Consider the following 18,232-nt stretch of genomic DNA (forward strand, 5'->3'; position numbering starts at 1 on the left):
ACAAACAGTACACGCAAACAGCTTCTGGTTTTATTTCTGTCCCTGGAAGGGGTAATTTGACAGCCACACAGCTGCTTTTATGAGTAACTGCCTTATGTTGAAATGTTACAAAATCAGCATTCCAACAATAGACTCTGTTACCATCAGAAACAAAAGGCTGGAGTGCTGATTGTACCAGAACTGCAATAATAGTTTGGTTTATCCACATTAGTTCACACATACTGAGCAAAACAAATGCTTCACTTTATACATTGCATGCAACAAAAATGGAAATAAGAGAAAGAAAGAGAAAGAGAGAGAACATGGCTGAGCAGAACCTCACTGGTTGTTTCCCCTGCTGATAAACCTGCACAAAATGAGTCCCACCATTACTCCACCTTCCCAGCTGATCAGAATCAGTAAACACTTGATTTAGGCAGGGAAGTGTGAACAGATGAGCAGCTCCATAAAACCCCAATGCTACAGTAGAGCAGAGATCTCACTTGGTACTTCTATTATACCTCAGAGGTTGCTTAGCCTGGTGTACTCTTAAATACTTCTTTAAAGTTTGGAGATATCCTCTGTATAAGAAACTTTTAAAAATGAAAGCCTTTACTGTTACAGACCAATCACTGTCCTGGGCCAAAATTTCAATTGCTGCACTACCCCATATACAGAAGAATTAACAGAAAGTCCAAAGCAAACTGGGGCTACAAACATGCTGCAGGGATGCTCCAGTGCCTGGTTAGAGCCCCTGGGGCACAGCAGGGAACAGTTAGTTCCTCCAGGAAAAGGGGGGAAGGCATGCACTCCTCATAGGAAACCAGGGAGACATTGGGACTGGCTGGGGATCATTAACCCATAGAGTGGTTGTCCCTCATCAGTCACACACAAAGCAGGTTTAGGATGAAACACAACGGAAGTATTTTTACTGGCGCTAAAAGAAAACCTCATTGTACTGGCAAACAGCACCTCAGTTCTAAGGTGCTATAAATTAAACCAATGTTTATAATGACTCATTTTTTAAATACACAGGGTGTATGAGTTCATAGCCTACTCTGCAAAAGAAAAACTCATATTGCCATTGATAATAACACATGATTCAATCCCAGCTCTAGGGAAAATATTTTGATAAAATTCCATTCAAAGAAACATTATTCAGTGTGATTGCCTCCTCTTGTGCCAGAAGCAAGCATGAGGAAAATGGGAACCTTTAAATTTTTTCAAGTGTATACTGCAATGCTAAACTCTCCCTTGATACCCAAAAATCAACAACATCTGTGTTGCAGCTATTTTACAAATGTACTATCTCAAAACTAACTTTCTTCTGAGAAGTCTTTTATTTAAAGAATAACTTGAGGGCAATAAACAAAAATATTACTTCACCATTAATCTGCAAAGGAAAAAAATCCTTGTCATCTACCAATGGCTTGGTTTGAAAGCAGTCTCCTTTAGGGAGAATATCAAGCCTGTTATGTGAGATGAATCTTAGATGTAGCACAGTATTTCTGGATTAAAGATCCAGAACTCAGCTTGAGCTGGAGCTGTGGCAGGTTCATTTAAATTAGATTTTTTCAAGAGCAGTATCTAAACGCAAATAAACATTCTATAACACAAAATCAAAATCAGTTTCTAACACAGGCCAGGTAGTTGCTCAGCAATGTTAACTCAGTGAAGTGTTTTCTCACTCCCAGAATTAGTTGGTGCAGGAATAAGATGCAAACATGGAATGGAAAGATGAACACAGCATGATGGAGCACGGAGTCCACGGGAGCCACGATGGAGCAATGACTTGTGTTACATGGGCCGGAGATGAGGAGCAGTGTCCAATCTGACCATGCTGGGATGCTAGTGGGAATTTGATTTTCATGACTCAGAATGATGGGGCTTGTTACGTTTGGTGTTTGTGCGCGGTGATGTTTGCTGATGGTGTGACACTGCCAAGGCCTCAGACGTTCAGAGGCCGGATCGTGCTTGTGAGGATTATTGGGGCAGCATGCTGAGAACCTCCCGCGGGGAATGCTTTTGATTTTTGCTGCCAGGCATCCGAAATTTAGAGAAACTCAGGCTAGTTCATTTATAGATACTGGGGTTTTTTGGCAACAAAATTCTCTAGTTGCCCACACATCTATGCCATGAGGTTTGACCTTATCCATCCAAATAAACGGAGCCAATTTAAAGGCTGATGACCCACCAGCAAAATATCAAAGTATAGGCAGATGTTCACAGGTATGGATCATGCTCTTACCTGGCCTTCCTGGAACACCTGGTGGGCCAGGGCTACCTTTAGGACCTTCCAGAGGTGGCCCTGGTATTCCTGGTGGACCTGGTGGACCCTGCAGACCAGGGAAGCCCTGGAAACCTGGTTCTCCCTTTGGGCCTTGAAGTCCAGGGGGTCCCGGTGGACCAGGTAATCCCAATTCTCCTTTTTGCCCTGTAAAAAGTCATCTTTGTAAATACTGTTACAAATTTACATAAAGCCCAAAAGCCAACTTGCAAAGCCATTTCTCTCTTGCAGAAGGCACAAGTTGGGCCACAACTCCCCTTATTTGCAGGGTGAGACGGTAAAATTCTCTAACATTCAGAAAAGAGTGAGGGCTAATAATCCTGGCAGGAGAAAGTGCTATAGCTTATAACATGTTAAAAAGTCTTCCTAAGTCAGTGATGCTGTAATTCATAAACATCATTACAGACTGTAAGCCTACAAATAAGGCTTCTGTGAAGAGACCTGTCAGTATTAAGACTTTATCCTTTTTTTGAAATGCTGCTAAAAATTAAGACATACTTGCAAAATTTTCAAATAAGCCTGGAGAATTTAGGAGCTTTAATGCTACCAGAAAAGAGCAATGTATTGAGTACCTATACTTGCAAAGCAGCTTCATTTGTCATCTGTTGTATGAATGCTTTATTTACTGACACCAATCAGCAAAGTTCCACACAATGCAACAGGCTATTGCTCTGTATGCATTATTCTGGCTGCATAATTGCTAATTTACAAAATTACAGTGGTCAGGATTAAAATGTCTTTATTCCGGTGGTTAATTTAAAACAGTCTGCTGAGGAAAAAAAATTACTTGTAGCTATAGCATTCGTTACAGAAAAAACAACATACCCTTCTTGGTTTTGGTGTGTAAATGTATTTTACATTGAAGCTTTTTAACAAAGGCAAAAGAAAAGCTTTACCTGACAATCCCGGGAGTCCTGGGGGTCCTGGACGCCCAAAACCTGGTAGACCTGAAAAAAGACAGATTTAGAAAAAAATGAGTATTTAGCTTTCAGGTCTCCAGAAACAGGAATATGAGGCTTAGAAACAATGAAAGTGCAGTTCATCTAAATAAGTGATTCCTTGAGATGACTTGGATTCTCATTCACTCACCAGTCTTCCCCAAAGTTGGAGGGTTTGCTATTGAATGCATCCCTAACTTTCATAACTGTTTCCATCCCCTTGCAATCCACATTCTTTCAGATTTTGGGAGTTACCATGTTTGCATTTTTGTCTGCAGATCTATCTTTAGAGCAGGGATTACACTGTTTATCCACTGTGTAACTGAGCTGAAGCAATACAGCTACCCTGGAATACAGGAGCAGGGGCTGGTGTTAAAGGCAGGTAATGAAATCCAGGAGAGCTGGCTGAATTCTTGCCCTGTGCTTCCCTGGCAGCTTGCCAGCACCCTTTGTGAGCCACCCAGCAGCCAGGAACCACAGGAGCAGCTTTGAAGGTGTAAGGGCACTTACAGGAAAGAAAGAATAGAGCAAACAGGACATGTCCATGCAGACTGAAGAGCAGGAAAGAAACAGGAAGGACACCTAACCTGGTTCACCCTTCTGACCCGCTGGTCCAGGGATACCATCTCGACCAGGCTGTCCCTTTTCCCCTGAAGGACCAGGAGGGCCAGGACGACCAATATCACCTAAAACAGGGATGGAACACATCAGCACAGTCTTGCCTAAACTGCAGTAAAGAAAACCAGCATCCCCTTCACCACTATCTGAATCTGAAGGTGTGGTAATGCAATAAAAGATTTACAAGGGTGCAATCTTAAAATTAAACCTTTCTCTCTCTCTCCTGCCCTGACAATTTAGAAAAGCCTTTTAGGCCTGTGATTTTTCAAGCAGTCACTGTTTGCTAAAAATATAATACTTCCCTTTAAAATAAATTAGGATTTTGCTCCTATAAAAACAGGTTAGACCACTGTAATACATAGCATAAATAAAGCTAGTAAGTACAGAAACAGTTATTTTCTTGTTTCAATAGCTAATGAATTGACAGCAAATACAAGTCCTCAAAATAAAGCTAAAATTTTTCTTTGCTGTTTAATTTCAGTGAATTAAGTTCAATATGCAATGGTGTTCGAGCACCCATATACATATAGATACATTTCCATGATGCTAAAAAGAAAGGAAGTGCCTTCATGTGTTATGTTTTTCACAGAAGCAGCTGATCTCTGCTGCACTGTCCATGCTCACCTACTGGCCCAGGTGGTCCAGGCAGGCCAGGATTACCTGGAGGGCCCTCAATACCTTTTGGTCCTGGAATTCCTGGTGTTCCTGTAAAGTACAGACATTTCAATCAAATAATGAACAAAACTGACTTTTCAGCAGATCTTGAAATGCTACAATCTGAGATGCCCTGATTAACGAAGAACTAATTCTACCAAGATATTGTATTTATGATCCTTTTGCAGATTTACAGCTGGTAAGGAGATGAATTAGAAAGCAAAGGATGCACAGAAAAAAAAAGATACTGGTACAACTGCCCTTACTGCTACTCTCAAGCCTCCTCTTAACCGGTGGGTGCTCATGGCCAAGGACACACCAACTCAACAGTAACCATTTTAAAGACAGATGTTTCTGCTTGACAACAAATTGAAAGCATTATGAACTGGGATTGAATAGTCCTTCCCCAATCCTCTTTTCCCTTCCTGAAAAAGTAAAAATGGTCTTAGGGTTTACAGTGGATTCTCACCCCTCAGCATGAACTGAATGGGAGGCAGGAGACACTGATCTGTTGCAGTGTCTGCTCTGAACAACACCTGAGCCTGACAAAAACAGTGTCTCAATACACCTTGTGGCTGTTCAGCCTTTTAGGCATGACATGAAACAGAGGGTAAAAACTGTCAGGTTCATGGTCAGGTTTTGTTTTCTGCTAAGCTTCCGGTTGCCATGACCACAGTTGTAAATTCCCTAATTTTCTACATCAAAGCATCCCAAGCATATTTGTAAAACAGCCTTTAGTGCTGTAAATGCAGCCAACATAAAGACTTTGTTTCTTTAAATTTTGAATGAAAAAACTGACCAACACCTGCCAACAGAACAACCATTATTAATATTTTTAAAGAACAAAGTGCAAAACATAATTTAATTATATTTCAGAAATTTCTCTTTAGAACACATTTATTTTTTGGACAATAAATGATATGAAAAAACTGCTAAATTTTCCAGGATGGCACTTTTTTACTGATTCATGAAGGAAAAAATATAAATACTTTTTTTTTCACCCCAATATTTGTGTGTTAGAGGAGGTAAGAGTGAGTGCTATGGAGAGTATCAACTAACACAGCTGCTCCATCCCATCAGAGCAGAGGAACAATTTCAGAAGGCATTCATAAGAGAGGCATTCCCACACTTTTGCAGTGACAATTCCAACAGCACAAAGCTTAGAAGCAGCAGATTACCAGAAATTCTGACAGGTTGGAATCTCCTCCAGTTACCCACTGTGTTTGGCTGTTCGTATCAATATTAGCAAGAGGGGAAAGGAAAAAAAAAAAAAAAATCTGTTGAGGATTACCTGGGAATCCAGGAAGGCCTGGTTCTCCTTTTGCACCTGGACTGCCTGGAAATCCAGGCAAACCAGGATTTCCAGCTATACCTTTTGCACCTGGACTGCCTGGGTATCCAGGCAAGCCAAGATCTCCCTAGAAAACATTAAGCAGAAATACAAACCCAGATTTCTTAAGATAAGAAAGCCCTCATTTTATGTTCCCCATCCTACCATCACATCAAGATCACAAGTATATTGTGCACACCTCTCCCCATGTCCAGTTAATGTGAGTCATCTCAACATAAAATTAAGCAAAACCAGCAATAGTAAAGATTTCCACAGTTTTCCTCTATAATTTTGTGTACTGTATCATAGTTTTTCCTCAGAACAGGCCTACTTTGAAGAAAAAATACCTTCCTTTCCTCCAGCAGGATCAGAGATTTTTACCCTATGACAGTGCAGAATAAAAATGAAACCAGTGTAGCTTTAATCATGCAATGTTTTTGCTAAGTTAATTGTGCACAACATTGATTGCAAGGCATCAGTGAAGACTGTAAGATATTCTGAAGATCTTTTTCTCACTTTTTTGTGGGTGGCAGAAAGGATAATATAAATAAATATTAATTAAAATACTTTATACAGAATTTAAAATTTTAAAAAGCAGTAACCATGCTTTATTAGTAGTAATTTGTTCTTAAATGCATGTCTGAAATTTTTAGGAATTAACTACATAATTAGATGGGGACAATGATATTAATTATACAAATCCTTAGCAACTACAGGAGTGTCACAGTGAAGATTAGGCCACTAAGTAAATCCAACTGGAAAAGTCTGGTAAACAACCTTCTGCTTTAACCTGATTAAGTTATATATAAATATTTTCACCTTTAAAATTAGAAATTTTTATCTCACCTGAAAAGTCAACCCTGCTTGCTTCTAATATATTCATATACATATTTACAGTTATACTTAGCATACATAAAGTAATAGTTGAGGGGCAAAAAAATCAACACAAAATTTAATTTCCTCATGTAATTTTCAATGGAAGGATTTTGTAAAGGTACCTTTGGTCCAGGGGGACCAGGAATACCAATGCCTGAAAGACCAGGGTCACCTTTCTCCCCTTTCAGTCCAGGAAATCCTGCAGGCCCAGGCTGCCCTGGACGTCCTGCCAGTCCTTGGTTGCCTTTAAGCCCAGGGGGACCTGTCCAAAAGATAAAATGAAATTAAAAAAAAAATAAAACTTCTGCAGTAATTTACAGAAATAATTCAAAATACAATAACTCAACTAGAAAGGCCTAACAATTTGACTGGCTGGCCTTGAATACCTAATGTTTTTTCCCTTCTGAAACCAAACTAAAACAATTACCTAAAAGTCTCCATACATTATGTATGTAGGGCTTTATGCAATCCTCATATTTATTGCTATTATTACATACTAGACACAAATAGAGTCATCTTTGGGGTATATAACAGGAGACCACTGGCCCAGATGAAGTACAATTCAAGCACAGAAACTAACCTGGAAGGCCCATCTCTCCCATAGCTCCTTTTAATCCTGGAGGTCCTGTTGGTCCTGGCTGCCCAGGAAGCCCCATGTCTCCCTTGATGCCTAGGAAAGGTGTGATTGAGTTAATTAATGGCAATAATTACAGGTTTCTGATATCCATGCATTCTCATACGAACATGCTTATCTGATTACAAGCAATGGATTTGGAGTTGCTTTAGGTCTCATACTGCTCCTACTTGCTTTTCCACACTTATTTGTAGTAAAATATTCAACACCTTCATTTTGTTGCAAGCCAAGATTTGATCAGGGCCACTGCTGATTTGTTTTGAAACAAGTCTAATGAAATAGATCAAATCTCAGTCCAGCATTCAGTCACCATCTGAAAGGATTCAGCACTGACAGGTGTGACATGGTCTGTCATGAGTTCCTCTGCAGAATGAACACATCATCCCTTATGTGGAACAAGTATTCAGCAGCTTCTTTTACAGAATTAAATGCAACCTACAATGCCCAAACTAGTTTGAGTCCTGGATGTTAACAATAATCCCTAAGCCCAACAAAATATTTAGAGCAAGGCCTACATTAGACACAGCAAGAAAGCACTCAAGATCTCAGATAAATTGTTATAGCTGTAGGGAGAAGTGGTTCAAAACAGAATTAGTTTTCTTGGTCCTTGCAATTCTTTCATTAATACTCTCCAAAGCAAATATTGGACACCCTGACAGCCTTTGCAATACATCTATTTGGCCATTTCCAAAATACAATGCTTAGCAATATACGAAATAAACATATGAAATGAAAGTCCTTTTGGCAGGTTCTGCAGTCACGTTGCTTGCTCAGGCAGCAAGTACTTTTGCAGTCATCCTGAAAGACACCTTAATCTTCAACGGGATCAGTTTAAACCTGCTCTTGAGTCTGTTGGAAGGAAAGGGCTTCAAGCATGTGTTTGGATAATGACTTTAAATGTCCCAAAACTGTGCTGCAGTTTCAAGTGCAAATCCCTAAGGTTAGTTTAGATATAAGTGGATTAACAGCCCAACTCCATGATAAAAACAAATGCAAATCTTTATTCATCAAAACTGTCCAGCTGAGGCCTTGTTTACTGACCTGGCAATCCTGGCACACCTGGTGGGCCACTAAGTCCTGGTGGGCCTGGGTCACCTGGGAGACCTTGATAACCTTTCTGGCCTGATAAACCAGGAACACCTCAAGGGAAAAAGATACATTTTATTATTACTACTATCACTACTACTGTATGTTTTCTTTTACCTTAAGAGATCAGATGTAGCTGTGGATGAATACAAAACCAAATAGGGATTTTTCTTCAGTAAATATAATTCCCCTATCTTAGCAAAGAAAAGTATCACAGAACACAAAGTATTTGTTCTGGAAAATTTAAAATTACTACAGAACAGGAACAATATAGTAAGTAGAGAAAAAAGTAACTTCATGACTAATGCTAATATACTTCACTCAAGGGCTGTCTTCTGGATGAGCAGACTCCATTCTAATCTCTGCATTCACCCAGATTATTTATATACAAGTTAAATTACATTGCTACATCAAAATCACTTTGGGACTAATATATTATAAAATTTAATGCAAGTTTTTTTTAGCATATTTTTACAAATTCTATGTGGCTGATATCCCATAAGAACTTTGTGTTGCCCTGCTGACATAGTTAAACCTGCCTTCCATAGGAAAAGAAAAATAGTGTCTTTGGAGCCTATCTTGACTTGTGAGAAATTAATACAATAGGTAAATTAGCAAAATAATGGCTGGGACTACATTAGGGAAAAGCATTCTGGCTCTCTCTAGGGTAGAATATTTTTTACTCGTTTCAAGACTTAATTAAGAGTTCAAAGGAGACATCAGAACCCTTGGTGGGGGAGGAGGGAGAAGCCAGTAAGAATGACAGAACACAGACTTGAAAAAGACTTCCAGGCTGCCAACTTCCCAAGCAGAAACACACACAGAGATGACGTTCAGCTCATAGGTGGTACAGAGAGACACTCAAAGGGAGAAGATGGTTCATGAGAAGATGACCTGAGCAACTTCATTCTGTGTGGCAAAGACTGAAGGGCCTTTGAGACAGCAGGAATGCAGCCAGGAGAGCAGCTATGAAAACTCTCTCATCATGCTTAGGAATAACTCCTAGAAGAGTGAATTGTAATCCTGCTCAAAGCATCTTAGTGCTATTACAAAACTGCCATGTGCCAAATAATAGTAATAGCTAATGAGCAAGGACACGGCAGACTAATCATAAAAAGGAACTTGGTCACAAAAGCCCTTTTAAAAAAGCCTGAACACAAGACCCTTAAACCACATCTATATTCCAAAATAATTTTTTTTCTGTAAGAATGAATGAATAGTAATGGATTCAGTCACAGCTCACTAGTATGTGTAGAGGACAAAGCACCTCCCCACACCCACATGCAAAGTTCCTTACCTGGAACACCCGGCTCGCCTTTTTCTCCTTTTGCTCCCAGCTGTTTGGGATCAAGTGTTCCTGGTGGACCTGGCAGACCTGCTTCACCTTTGATGCCTTTCTGCCCCACTGGTCCAGGAGGTCCTGGTGGACCAGGTAATCCACTATTACCTACAGAAGGTACAGCCAACAAAAGGAAAAAATAATCCTTAAAGGTAGGCTAATGTATTTGTCATGCTTTGTCTTACATAGGCATTCCATGATTTATTCATGAGGTTGGAATTCACCCAATGATCAGGCAGTTCATGGAAGGTGCTCCACAGCACCTTTAGGCCTGGAACAAAGCTGAGTGAATGGAGTGCACAGGGGTGTCTGCCAGCTCTGGGCAGCAGAGGAAGCAGCTGTGCCTGTCTGAGCCACGCTGTGCTACCAGCACAACAGCTATGGCACCTTTGGATTCAGAGCCTCCTTGTTCTGGAGAGGTGAACTGGGTTTTCTTCTACCAAACTCTTTCAAAATTCTTCTCCAACAAGGGGGTTGGGAAAATGCAGAGAAGAGACTCTCTGATACCTACATAGCTAATTCTTGATGACTCCATAACTCTAAGCTACTGATTTTCTTCTGCTGCTTTAAGCAGGCTTCAAAACACACTGCAGAAATATTGCCCTACTTCAATCCGAAGGAAATGTTTCTAAAATAGCTAACAATTCATGACATCAACTAAATAGTGATTGAATGCCATGGCTTAAAAATGCAAAGCAATTCTGAACATCAGCACTGTAACAAGACAATAACTTAGGCAGGTCTGAGAAATTAAAATCTAGATGTTAGTATTACAACACAGGAGAGGGAAAACAGCATTCTGTGTCCCTTTCAAGGGTGAATAAAACAAACATTACCTTTCAAGCCAGGCAGACCATTTCTTCCAGGAGTTCCTGGAGGCCCTGGAGGACCAGGAGCTCCCATGACACCCATCTCACCTTTGGCACCTAAAAGCATTGAACCAACCACATTGTCATTCTGAACAGAAACTCAAAACCTAACAGGCACCTTAAATTTGCTTCCCTGGATCTCTATTAACCAGCATACGTGTGTTTTAAGGGAATTGCAAGCACTCATTTATTGTATAAATTAATATCAGACAAAATGACACTTGAAAATTGTGGAAATTTTTCCAGTTAAGTCCTGAGAAGAAAATTTACACTGCTCTGCTATGGTAGAAAGCATGTTTATATCTCAAAGAAGTTTAGTTCTCTGGTTTGAAACACAAATACTAGTTGGAACAAACTTGACTTGAGTGAAAGGCAAGAAGACAATTAAGTATACACTACTTGTAGAATCTTTTGTATTGCTCCCTCTATCCAAGATATCAAAATTCATTTTTAGTATTTCTATTTCAAAGGCCAAAAGAGACTAGCTTAACTGAATAGTCTAACACTTAGAATAAGGAAATTAATACTTAAAACTAAGTAGCATTTACCATGATTTTCTTTAAACAAATTCTGTTCTTAATTAGAGCAGTGACTAGAAAACAATCACAAAATACATTAGAGAAGTATCATAACAATGATGATCAAAGCCATATCTGAAAGTTATGAAAAAGAATAACGTATGAAATATTTAAATCAAGTTACAGAGAAGAGTGAAAAGGTAACAAGGATTTTAATGCAACAAATCTTGTTACATTTTTTTTTTAAGTATGAGGTATAATGGTCACATATATCCAACTTTAAATAGGAAGGATAAACACCTAAGCACATTAAGCTGGCATGGCCAAGCATAAAGAGCTTATCACCTGTAACTGCAGTTTGGTCTTTCTCCACAGATAAAATACATGAACTTACCTGGAAATCCAGGTATTCCATCCCTGCCAGGGGGCCCAGGTGAACCCTGAGGCCCTGGTAGTCCAGGGGGTCCTGGATATCCTGGAGCTCCTTGGTCACCTGGAGGACCTGGAATATCGAAGCCTGGAGGACCTGGATCCCCTTTCTCCCCTGGAATGCCTTGCAGCCCTAGACAATGTGGTTAAGACAAAACCTTTTAGCAAAAAGTCAGGAAAGGCTGAGATCTGTGTGATGGGGTATACTGTAGGAATAGTTTTAGTTGCAATCCATTCCTAGTACTGCTGAAAACCCTGCACTTCCTCTAAAACCAATTATTTTTTAATGGCTTCCAAGTGTTAGAAGGCCAAATTCTCCTGAAAAGAAACATGCCTAAAATTTTACTAAGATGCAGCAAATGCAATTCAAATCTCAAAAGGAAAACAACTCTCTTCAACAATATTTTAAGTCTGATATAAAAATAAAAAGTCAAATTTAGTAGACTTGTTTGTATTTTAAAATTAGGTATTCATATTTACATATGTCCATGAATTACTCAGTTTTCCTACATTCTAAGGTAACAGCAGCTGAATATTTTTGAAGGTTAGCGAAATTCTGCACTGCACTGTATTTTCCCTAAATGAAAAATAATAATTGTCAAGATATGCTTAAGATTGTTCAGTGCTAATGACCCTGTGCTCAAGGCAATGAAGGAAGCAGGTGGCTCATTTCCCTCCAGTGCACAGAGTCAGTGAAGATGCTCACTCTGAAAACGTAGCTGACCAAAAAGGAGAATTCATAAATATCAAGTTAAGAAAAGCCTTTGGTAAAGAAACCACAGTACCTGGGGGACCTGAGGTTGAAAAGCCAACGAGTTAGAGCTCATCAGGAAGTTGAGACAGGTAGCAGTAAGCAGTTGTAATAGTCATTAAGTTAGGAAACAAAATAAAGCACATATGGATTAGAACAAAGACAAAAAAAATCTATCTAAAGTTACTGAAAACAGATCTAAATACAAAGAATCAAAGCTAATGCAGCTAAGAGAAACCAGACTGCAGGGAAACTTGGAGATCATCTTCAAAGTGCATCCATCTCTGTATGCAGAAGCCACAAACATATTTTCAAATATTAATAGTACATTTTAATTTTGTTTTCCTGTCTCTCCTTGTCTAGTATTCTCTACAAAAATGGGGAACAAGCTTTTTCTGCTATGTTTCTTACAGAACTCTCATTTCTAGACACTGGCTTGGACCCCTTCTGAACCCCTTCTGAACACCAGAGTACCCCCATCAATCAGCTTCTCATTGATTGGCCTCACACTCTGTTAAATCCCTCCAAACAGGGATTTTCAAAAGATGTTTCTTCATTATTACACAAAAAAAAACTTTCAATATTTTCCCCCATTCTTTTAGTTCTATTATGTAAGCACATATTGTTACATCACAGATGGTAAACTGCATGTTGCATGCCCTGGCACAGTCTGAGATAATTGACACCACCATGCCAAAACCTCATAAATAACTCCAAGGCAGCAGAATTCCAACTCTGTAATGGTGACCCCACTCTCAGCTGCAGGAACAAGTTTAGGAGTGATGTCATCATGTGTTCTTCACACTCTGAAAAAAGGTAGATTGAATAAGATGTGGAATTGCATTTATTTAATTTTAAGTGTGTTCTGCTCTGGCAGCAGCTTATCACTGCTTTAAACCCTGGTGTCATGTGCCTGGAGTGGCTATTTTGCACAGAAAAACAAACCAGTACCAGATGATGGACAGGGGATACACATGCTCTGTATTCGAGGACTTTCTATCACCAAGTAGAAAAAAGAGAACATAATATATAGGACAAACTCCATACCTAGAATGGCAAAGATATTTTTTCAAAATATTATTATATTATATATTATTATAATATATATTATTAATAATTAATATTATTATATTATATATTATTATAATATATATATATATTATTAATAATTAATTCCAATCTAATTTCTGGTCTCAAAAAAGTAACCACATCATAATTAGAACAATGTAGACAACATAGTAAATTCTAAAGTAATTTGTTACATATTCAAGAAAGGAAAAATGTTGACCTATTACAAACTACTTGAATAAATGGTGGTGCAGAGGAAGCAAATTCTGAACAGAATTTTCCAAGAATTTTCTAAATTACCTGAAAAACAGAGTCCCCGAAACTTTACCCTAATGCTGCATAAAGGATCAGAGTCAAAACAGCCTAGTAATACACATGAGGGATGGGAGAAGGGAATGTAAGGCATTCTGCACAGAACAGAGACAGAGCAGTGCCAAGGGAAATAAAGATTTCTCAAGCAGGACCTTCCAGCGTGCACCAGATTTCAGAGTCCCATGCTGTTAATAGCCACACTGATTAGTCAGTACAGACATGAAGAGTGAAAATAGAGGCATTTCAAATCCATCAGCTCTAGTAATCATTGTGCATTTGTCAACATTGGTATTTTGCAGAATAAATTGGTGGTCACACAAAATCAAACTCTGGCTAGCACCAGAGAAGATGCTACAGGAAGACAAAAGAACATGCATTGGATGAAACATTCAAACCCACACTGATCCATCCCCCCTAACCCTAAAATCAGGTCCTTGTGTCTCCAGTGCAGCTCAGGATCCTACAGTCAGCACAGCCAGCCAGGTTCAGCACCCACTGCTGCCCCAGGGCACCCCTGTGTGCCTTGTCCCAACCCCTCCTGTGCCCTGCTCCCAGCACTGGGCACACCCCAGGCTGGCTGGTGCCCTGACCACATGTTCCTTGCCCCACTCAGGAAGAACAGATTGAAACCTGACCCACACTGGGCATGCAAGCAGAATTCAAGGGGTCTGTTTACTCAAGTGCTTGTCCACCTTCAAGTTCTGCACTTTGCTGAATCTCAGCTCACAGTTCATAAAGATCTGAATATAACCAACCAATCCATGATCCATGGTCTTAGAGCTGGCCATGATTTTGTCAGCATGCATTGCAAACAATGACAAGCCCAGTGCTGACACACAAACATGTTCAAACAGTGTAGCTCACAGACATGCAACACAAACATTTTACAGGCATGGCAGAATTAAATATTTAATTTAATACTGGAACTGGATGTGTTTGGAAGGGCTTTGGTGCAAGGCATGCTGAGGACCACAGGAAGTGCTCTCACTGTGGTGACTGCCACATATTTGCAACATCAAGAGTTGGTGCACAGCAAGCCCATTCACTGAATGAAAGGAAAAAAAATTTCCCTGAACAAACTGAATAGAATGATGTGCATGCATGCACATGTACCCTTCTGTGCAGAGAAGGAACAAGTTCATATCTTCATCAATCACCAGTCATTTTAGACAAAAGGCAACCAAACTCCCTTCAGAGACATAAACTTAATTATCACTGTCTATCTGTGAGTTGGACCTTCAGCCCTTTGTGTCCCTGCTTGTATATGCCAGAAATAACCTATGGGAACCATTTGTGTAATTTTTACCTGGGGGGCCAACAGGACCTGGAGGTCCTGGAGATCCAGGAGGACCTTGACCACCAATGCCAGGGATGCCTGGTGGGCCTGGAAGTCCTGGTGGTCCACTTGGTCCAGGGTCACCTAAAAGAACACTCTTGTTTAGTCAAATTGTGAACTAATTTCAGGGACATTTGCTTTCAGAGCAGAGTCCTTGCACATTGTACTTGAAATCTCATTCTTGCAAGCAAACCAACATTGATCTAACAGAGAAAAAAAACACACTCCAGAGGCTATTTCCCAAGGCCAGAGGTTTGTCCTCACTCAACATGGACCTCATGAAGTTTTTGTTTCTAGGCTACACACACATATATTGCACTATCATCCACATCAAACTCAAAAGATGCTCCCCAGCAAACCAGGCATGCTGGGAAGGTCAGTACAGACCATGGTCAAGAGCAGAGGTAAATCAATTGCTAACTGTGCATGTGGAAGCACAGTGCATCTAAATGAAAATTACTCTGTTGACAAAGTTTTACCCCATATAAACATTATTTGTCTTTAGAACACAGAGCTTCAGGTACTGACCCACAGATTGAGATTTATTCCCTTAACTGACTTTTGAGAACACATTCTTCCATTTACACAGGTGTGTCTGAGTTGGAAAAATTGATTTAGAAGTAATGGCTCTAAAGTCAGCACTGCTTGTATTTAACTGCCACATGCCTCCCAGCACAGCTACATTTAAAAAAGTTCAATAGGGGAACAAAGCAGGGAGAGTTCTCAATACCTTTGGGCCCTGGGGTTCCATCAAATCCTGCCCGGCCTGGTAGACCAGGGTTTCCTGGGAAACCAGGATCACCTTTAGGTCCTTGAACTCCTTTTATGCCTGGGGGTCCTGGGGGCCCAGGTGGTCCTGGAACTCCAAATCCACGCTCTCCCTATAACAAATACATTTTTAAAAAGTAAGAGGTGATTTTCTAGGTTTAGCCTCTCCTAAGAATGTTAAAAGTAACAAAATTAAAAATGGCCACCATCTCAGAGTTCAATTTCTATTTTACTATCCTCACTCAAAACATCAAGTAAAATATTTTACTTTCCCACCATCAAAAGCTGAGAACAAGAGGTGAAATCCTCCTCATCATCTTCCCAGTGACACAGAAAAACCTCTAAGGGAAGTTTTATAGTAAACACAAACCTTCTCTCCTGGGAAACCAGGTGGTCCAGGAGGTCCATCCAGCCCAGGGCGACCTGGAGTTCCTGGAGCTCCGGGCGGGCCTGGAGTCCCTGGGAAACCTGCACATGGCAGGAAGATTAGGGAGCAGAAAGGACACCAGAGAGCATTAGAACAACTCCTCCAGACATGCCTAAAACCCGTGAAAAGAGGTTCTGTGCTAGTCCAAGCACTGAAGGGATACCCATTCAGCTGAGAGAACTTCTGAGCATTCAGTCTTTGCCACAAAGGCTCTCTGGGACTCTCCGAGTGGGCACTCCCTATGCTGTGAGCTTTTACAAAAATCACAAGCAGTTCACATCAGAAACATTAACATCTTGAGGCAGCATTAGGAGACCATTTATTGATTCAAGCTCATTTCCCAAAGTTTTACCAAAGTGTTATTGGTTTACTGAAAAATGTAAGCTACTGAGAAGGAGCAGGACAGTGAACAGACTAATAACAGCTCAGCAGTTTTTTCTCCTGGTATTTCTGAAACTGTTATAAAGATGTATAGCTTTAGGACAAACATTTTCTAAAGGACTCTGGAGACAGAAGTCTCACTATTGAAAAGTGAGGAGACCCTCTTATGCCCCCTCTTCCAGCCAGTACAATACAGTAACAGGGCAGTAAACATACCCTTTGGGCCTGGTGGACCTGGAAGTCCAATGCCAGGAATACCTGGCTCTCCCTTTGCACCTGGGATGCCAGGTAAACCACGCTGACCTGGCTGACCAGGATCTCCTGGAAAAAGAAAATCAACATAGTTATATCCAGAATCAGAATAAAAAGCTCTTGGAATCCCCTGGGTATCTAGCTGCTGCTTTACCTGGAAGACCTGGATCACCAATTCTTCCTGGAGGACCAGGGGGACCAGGAACTCCTGGTTCTGTAATAGTCTGGCCAGGGTCACCTTTTGGACCTAAAACCAAAAAGCAGAGATATGCATCACTCAGTAGGAGTTGTTTTTCTGTTTTTCTTTAAGCAGAAATAATGCCAGTCCCATCCCAAGCTTACAGAGAATTCAGATATCAGCAATACTTTATTCAATAGGTTCTCTATCCCAGGCCCCACAAAGCACTTAGAGGCTCAGAAGCCCTGTTCAATGTTCAGACAGTTTTTCTGAACTGTTATTTTTTAATAGCTTCATCCTAGGTACCATCATGTGAATAGTATTTCCATAGCTGACACCAGCACAACTCGATTAGGATCTGTGTAGTTGACAAGAAAGTAACAAAAGCAAAGTTATTCAAAACAACCCCTTTTTTCCCCCAACCTGTTTTAGCTGCAGTATAGCCAAGCATACAAAGGTAGTTACAGTGCATTTCCACTGCAGTCAGTGGGGAAGGAGAAGCTTCCCTGGAGGTCAGAGCAGAAGGTGAGGCATGCGCCTAAAGTGACATGGCAGAGATGCTGCCCTCCCTCTGGTTCTGTGAGGACCCTCAGTAAGGGAGCACACAAATAACAGGTCACATAAAGCTTCTAGGAAAAGCTAAAAAGCAGCATTATGTTCTGAGAAGGGACAAAGTTTGGCTTTGCAGCCCTTGCTCAACAGCACACAGAGACCAACTCACCTGGGACACCAGGAGGCCCTGGACGGCCAGATACACCTTGGATGCCCTTTTCACCAGGTGAGCCTTGTGGACCAAAACCAGGAGGTCCAGGAAGCCCTTTTTCACCAGGAAGACCTGGTATCCCTGGGTCACCTGGAATACCCATTTCTCCTTTGAATGCAACACTGCCCTGGAAATAGAAAGAGCATGATGGGAAAGATAATGTATTTACTATCTAAAGAGTAAAGTGTTTCAACGTTTCTGCTTTGAAACACTCTGGTAGTTTCCATCCTTCCAGCTCTCATTAGCTGCCTACACCTTGCTAACACGGTAGAGAGCAAGCCTAAACCTGGTTACTTCCTCCCAGTACATAGGTGAAACATAGACAATGGCAGAAGGGACCCTCTGACACTGCCCAAGAGGAGCCTCAGCTTATTTCTAGAGCACTGGCAGATTCAGGAGGTACCTCAGTGTACCATCACTATATTGGCATTTACTGAAG

The 18,232-nt window shown here is 40.6% G+C and overlaps 1 protein-coding gene across 1 annotated transcript in view; it reads right to left on the bottom strand.

The window, feature by feature from the left end:
• COL4A5 (collagen type IV alpha 5 chain) overlaps nt 1-18,232 on the bottom strand; it is a 72,294-nt gene that overhangs the window by 11,775 nt on the left and 42,287 nt on the right. The window contains exons 25-41 of the mRNA XM_058813946.1: nt 17,752-17,920; nt 17,007-17,099; nt 16,817-16,921; nt 16,163-16,260; nt 15,755-15,905; nt 14,995-15,108; nt 11,523-11,690; nt 10,578-10,667; nt 9,700-9,849; nt 8,358-8,456; nt 7,263-7,352; nt 6,805-6,944; nt 5,768-5,894; nt 4,447-4,527; nt 3,792-3,890; nt 3,163-3,213; nt 2,228-2,413 (exon numbers count right to left, since the gene is read on the bottom strand). Of these exons, the coding sequence (XP_058669929.1) occupies nt 2,228-2,413; nt 3,163-3,213; nt 3,792-3,890; nt 4,447-4,527; nt 5,768-5,894; nt 6,805-6,944; nt 7,263-7,352; nt 8,358-8,456; nt 9,700-9,849; nt 10,578-10,667; nt 11,523-11,690; nt 14,995-15,108; nt 15,755-15,905; nt 16,163-16,260; nt 16,817-16,921; nt 17,007-17,099; nt 17,752-17,920 (2,011 nt within the window). The remainder of the gene's footprint in view (nt 1-2,227; nt 2,414-3,162; nt 3,214-3,791; nt 3,891-4,446; nt 4,528-5,767; nt 5,895-6,804; nt 6,945-7,262; nt 7,353-8,357; nt 8,457-9,699; nt 9,850-10,577; nt 10,668-11,522; nt 11,691-14,994; nt 15,109-15,754; nt 15,906-16,162; nt 16,261-16,816; nt 16,922-17,006; nt 17,100-17,751; nt 17,921-18,232) is intronic.

This window comes from Ammospiza caudacuta, chromosome 14 (assembly GCF_027887145.1).
Source record: "Ammospiza caudacuta isolate bAmmCau1 chromosome 14, bAmmCau1.pri, whole genome shotgun sequence".
NCBI lineage: Eukaryota > Metazoa > Chordata > Aves > Passeriformes > Passerellidae > Ammospiza > Ammospiza caudacuta.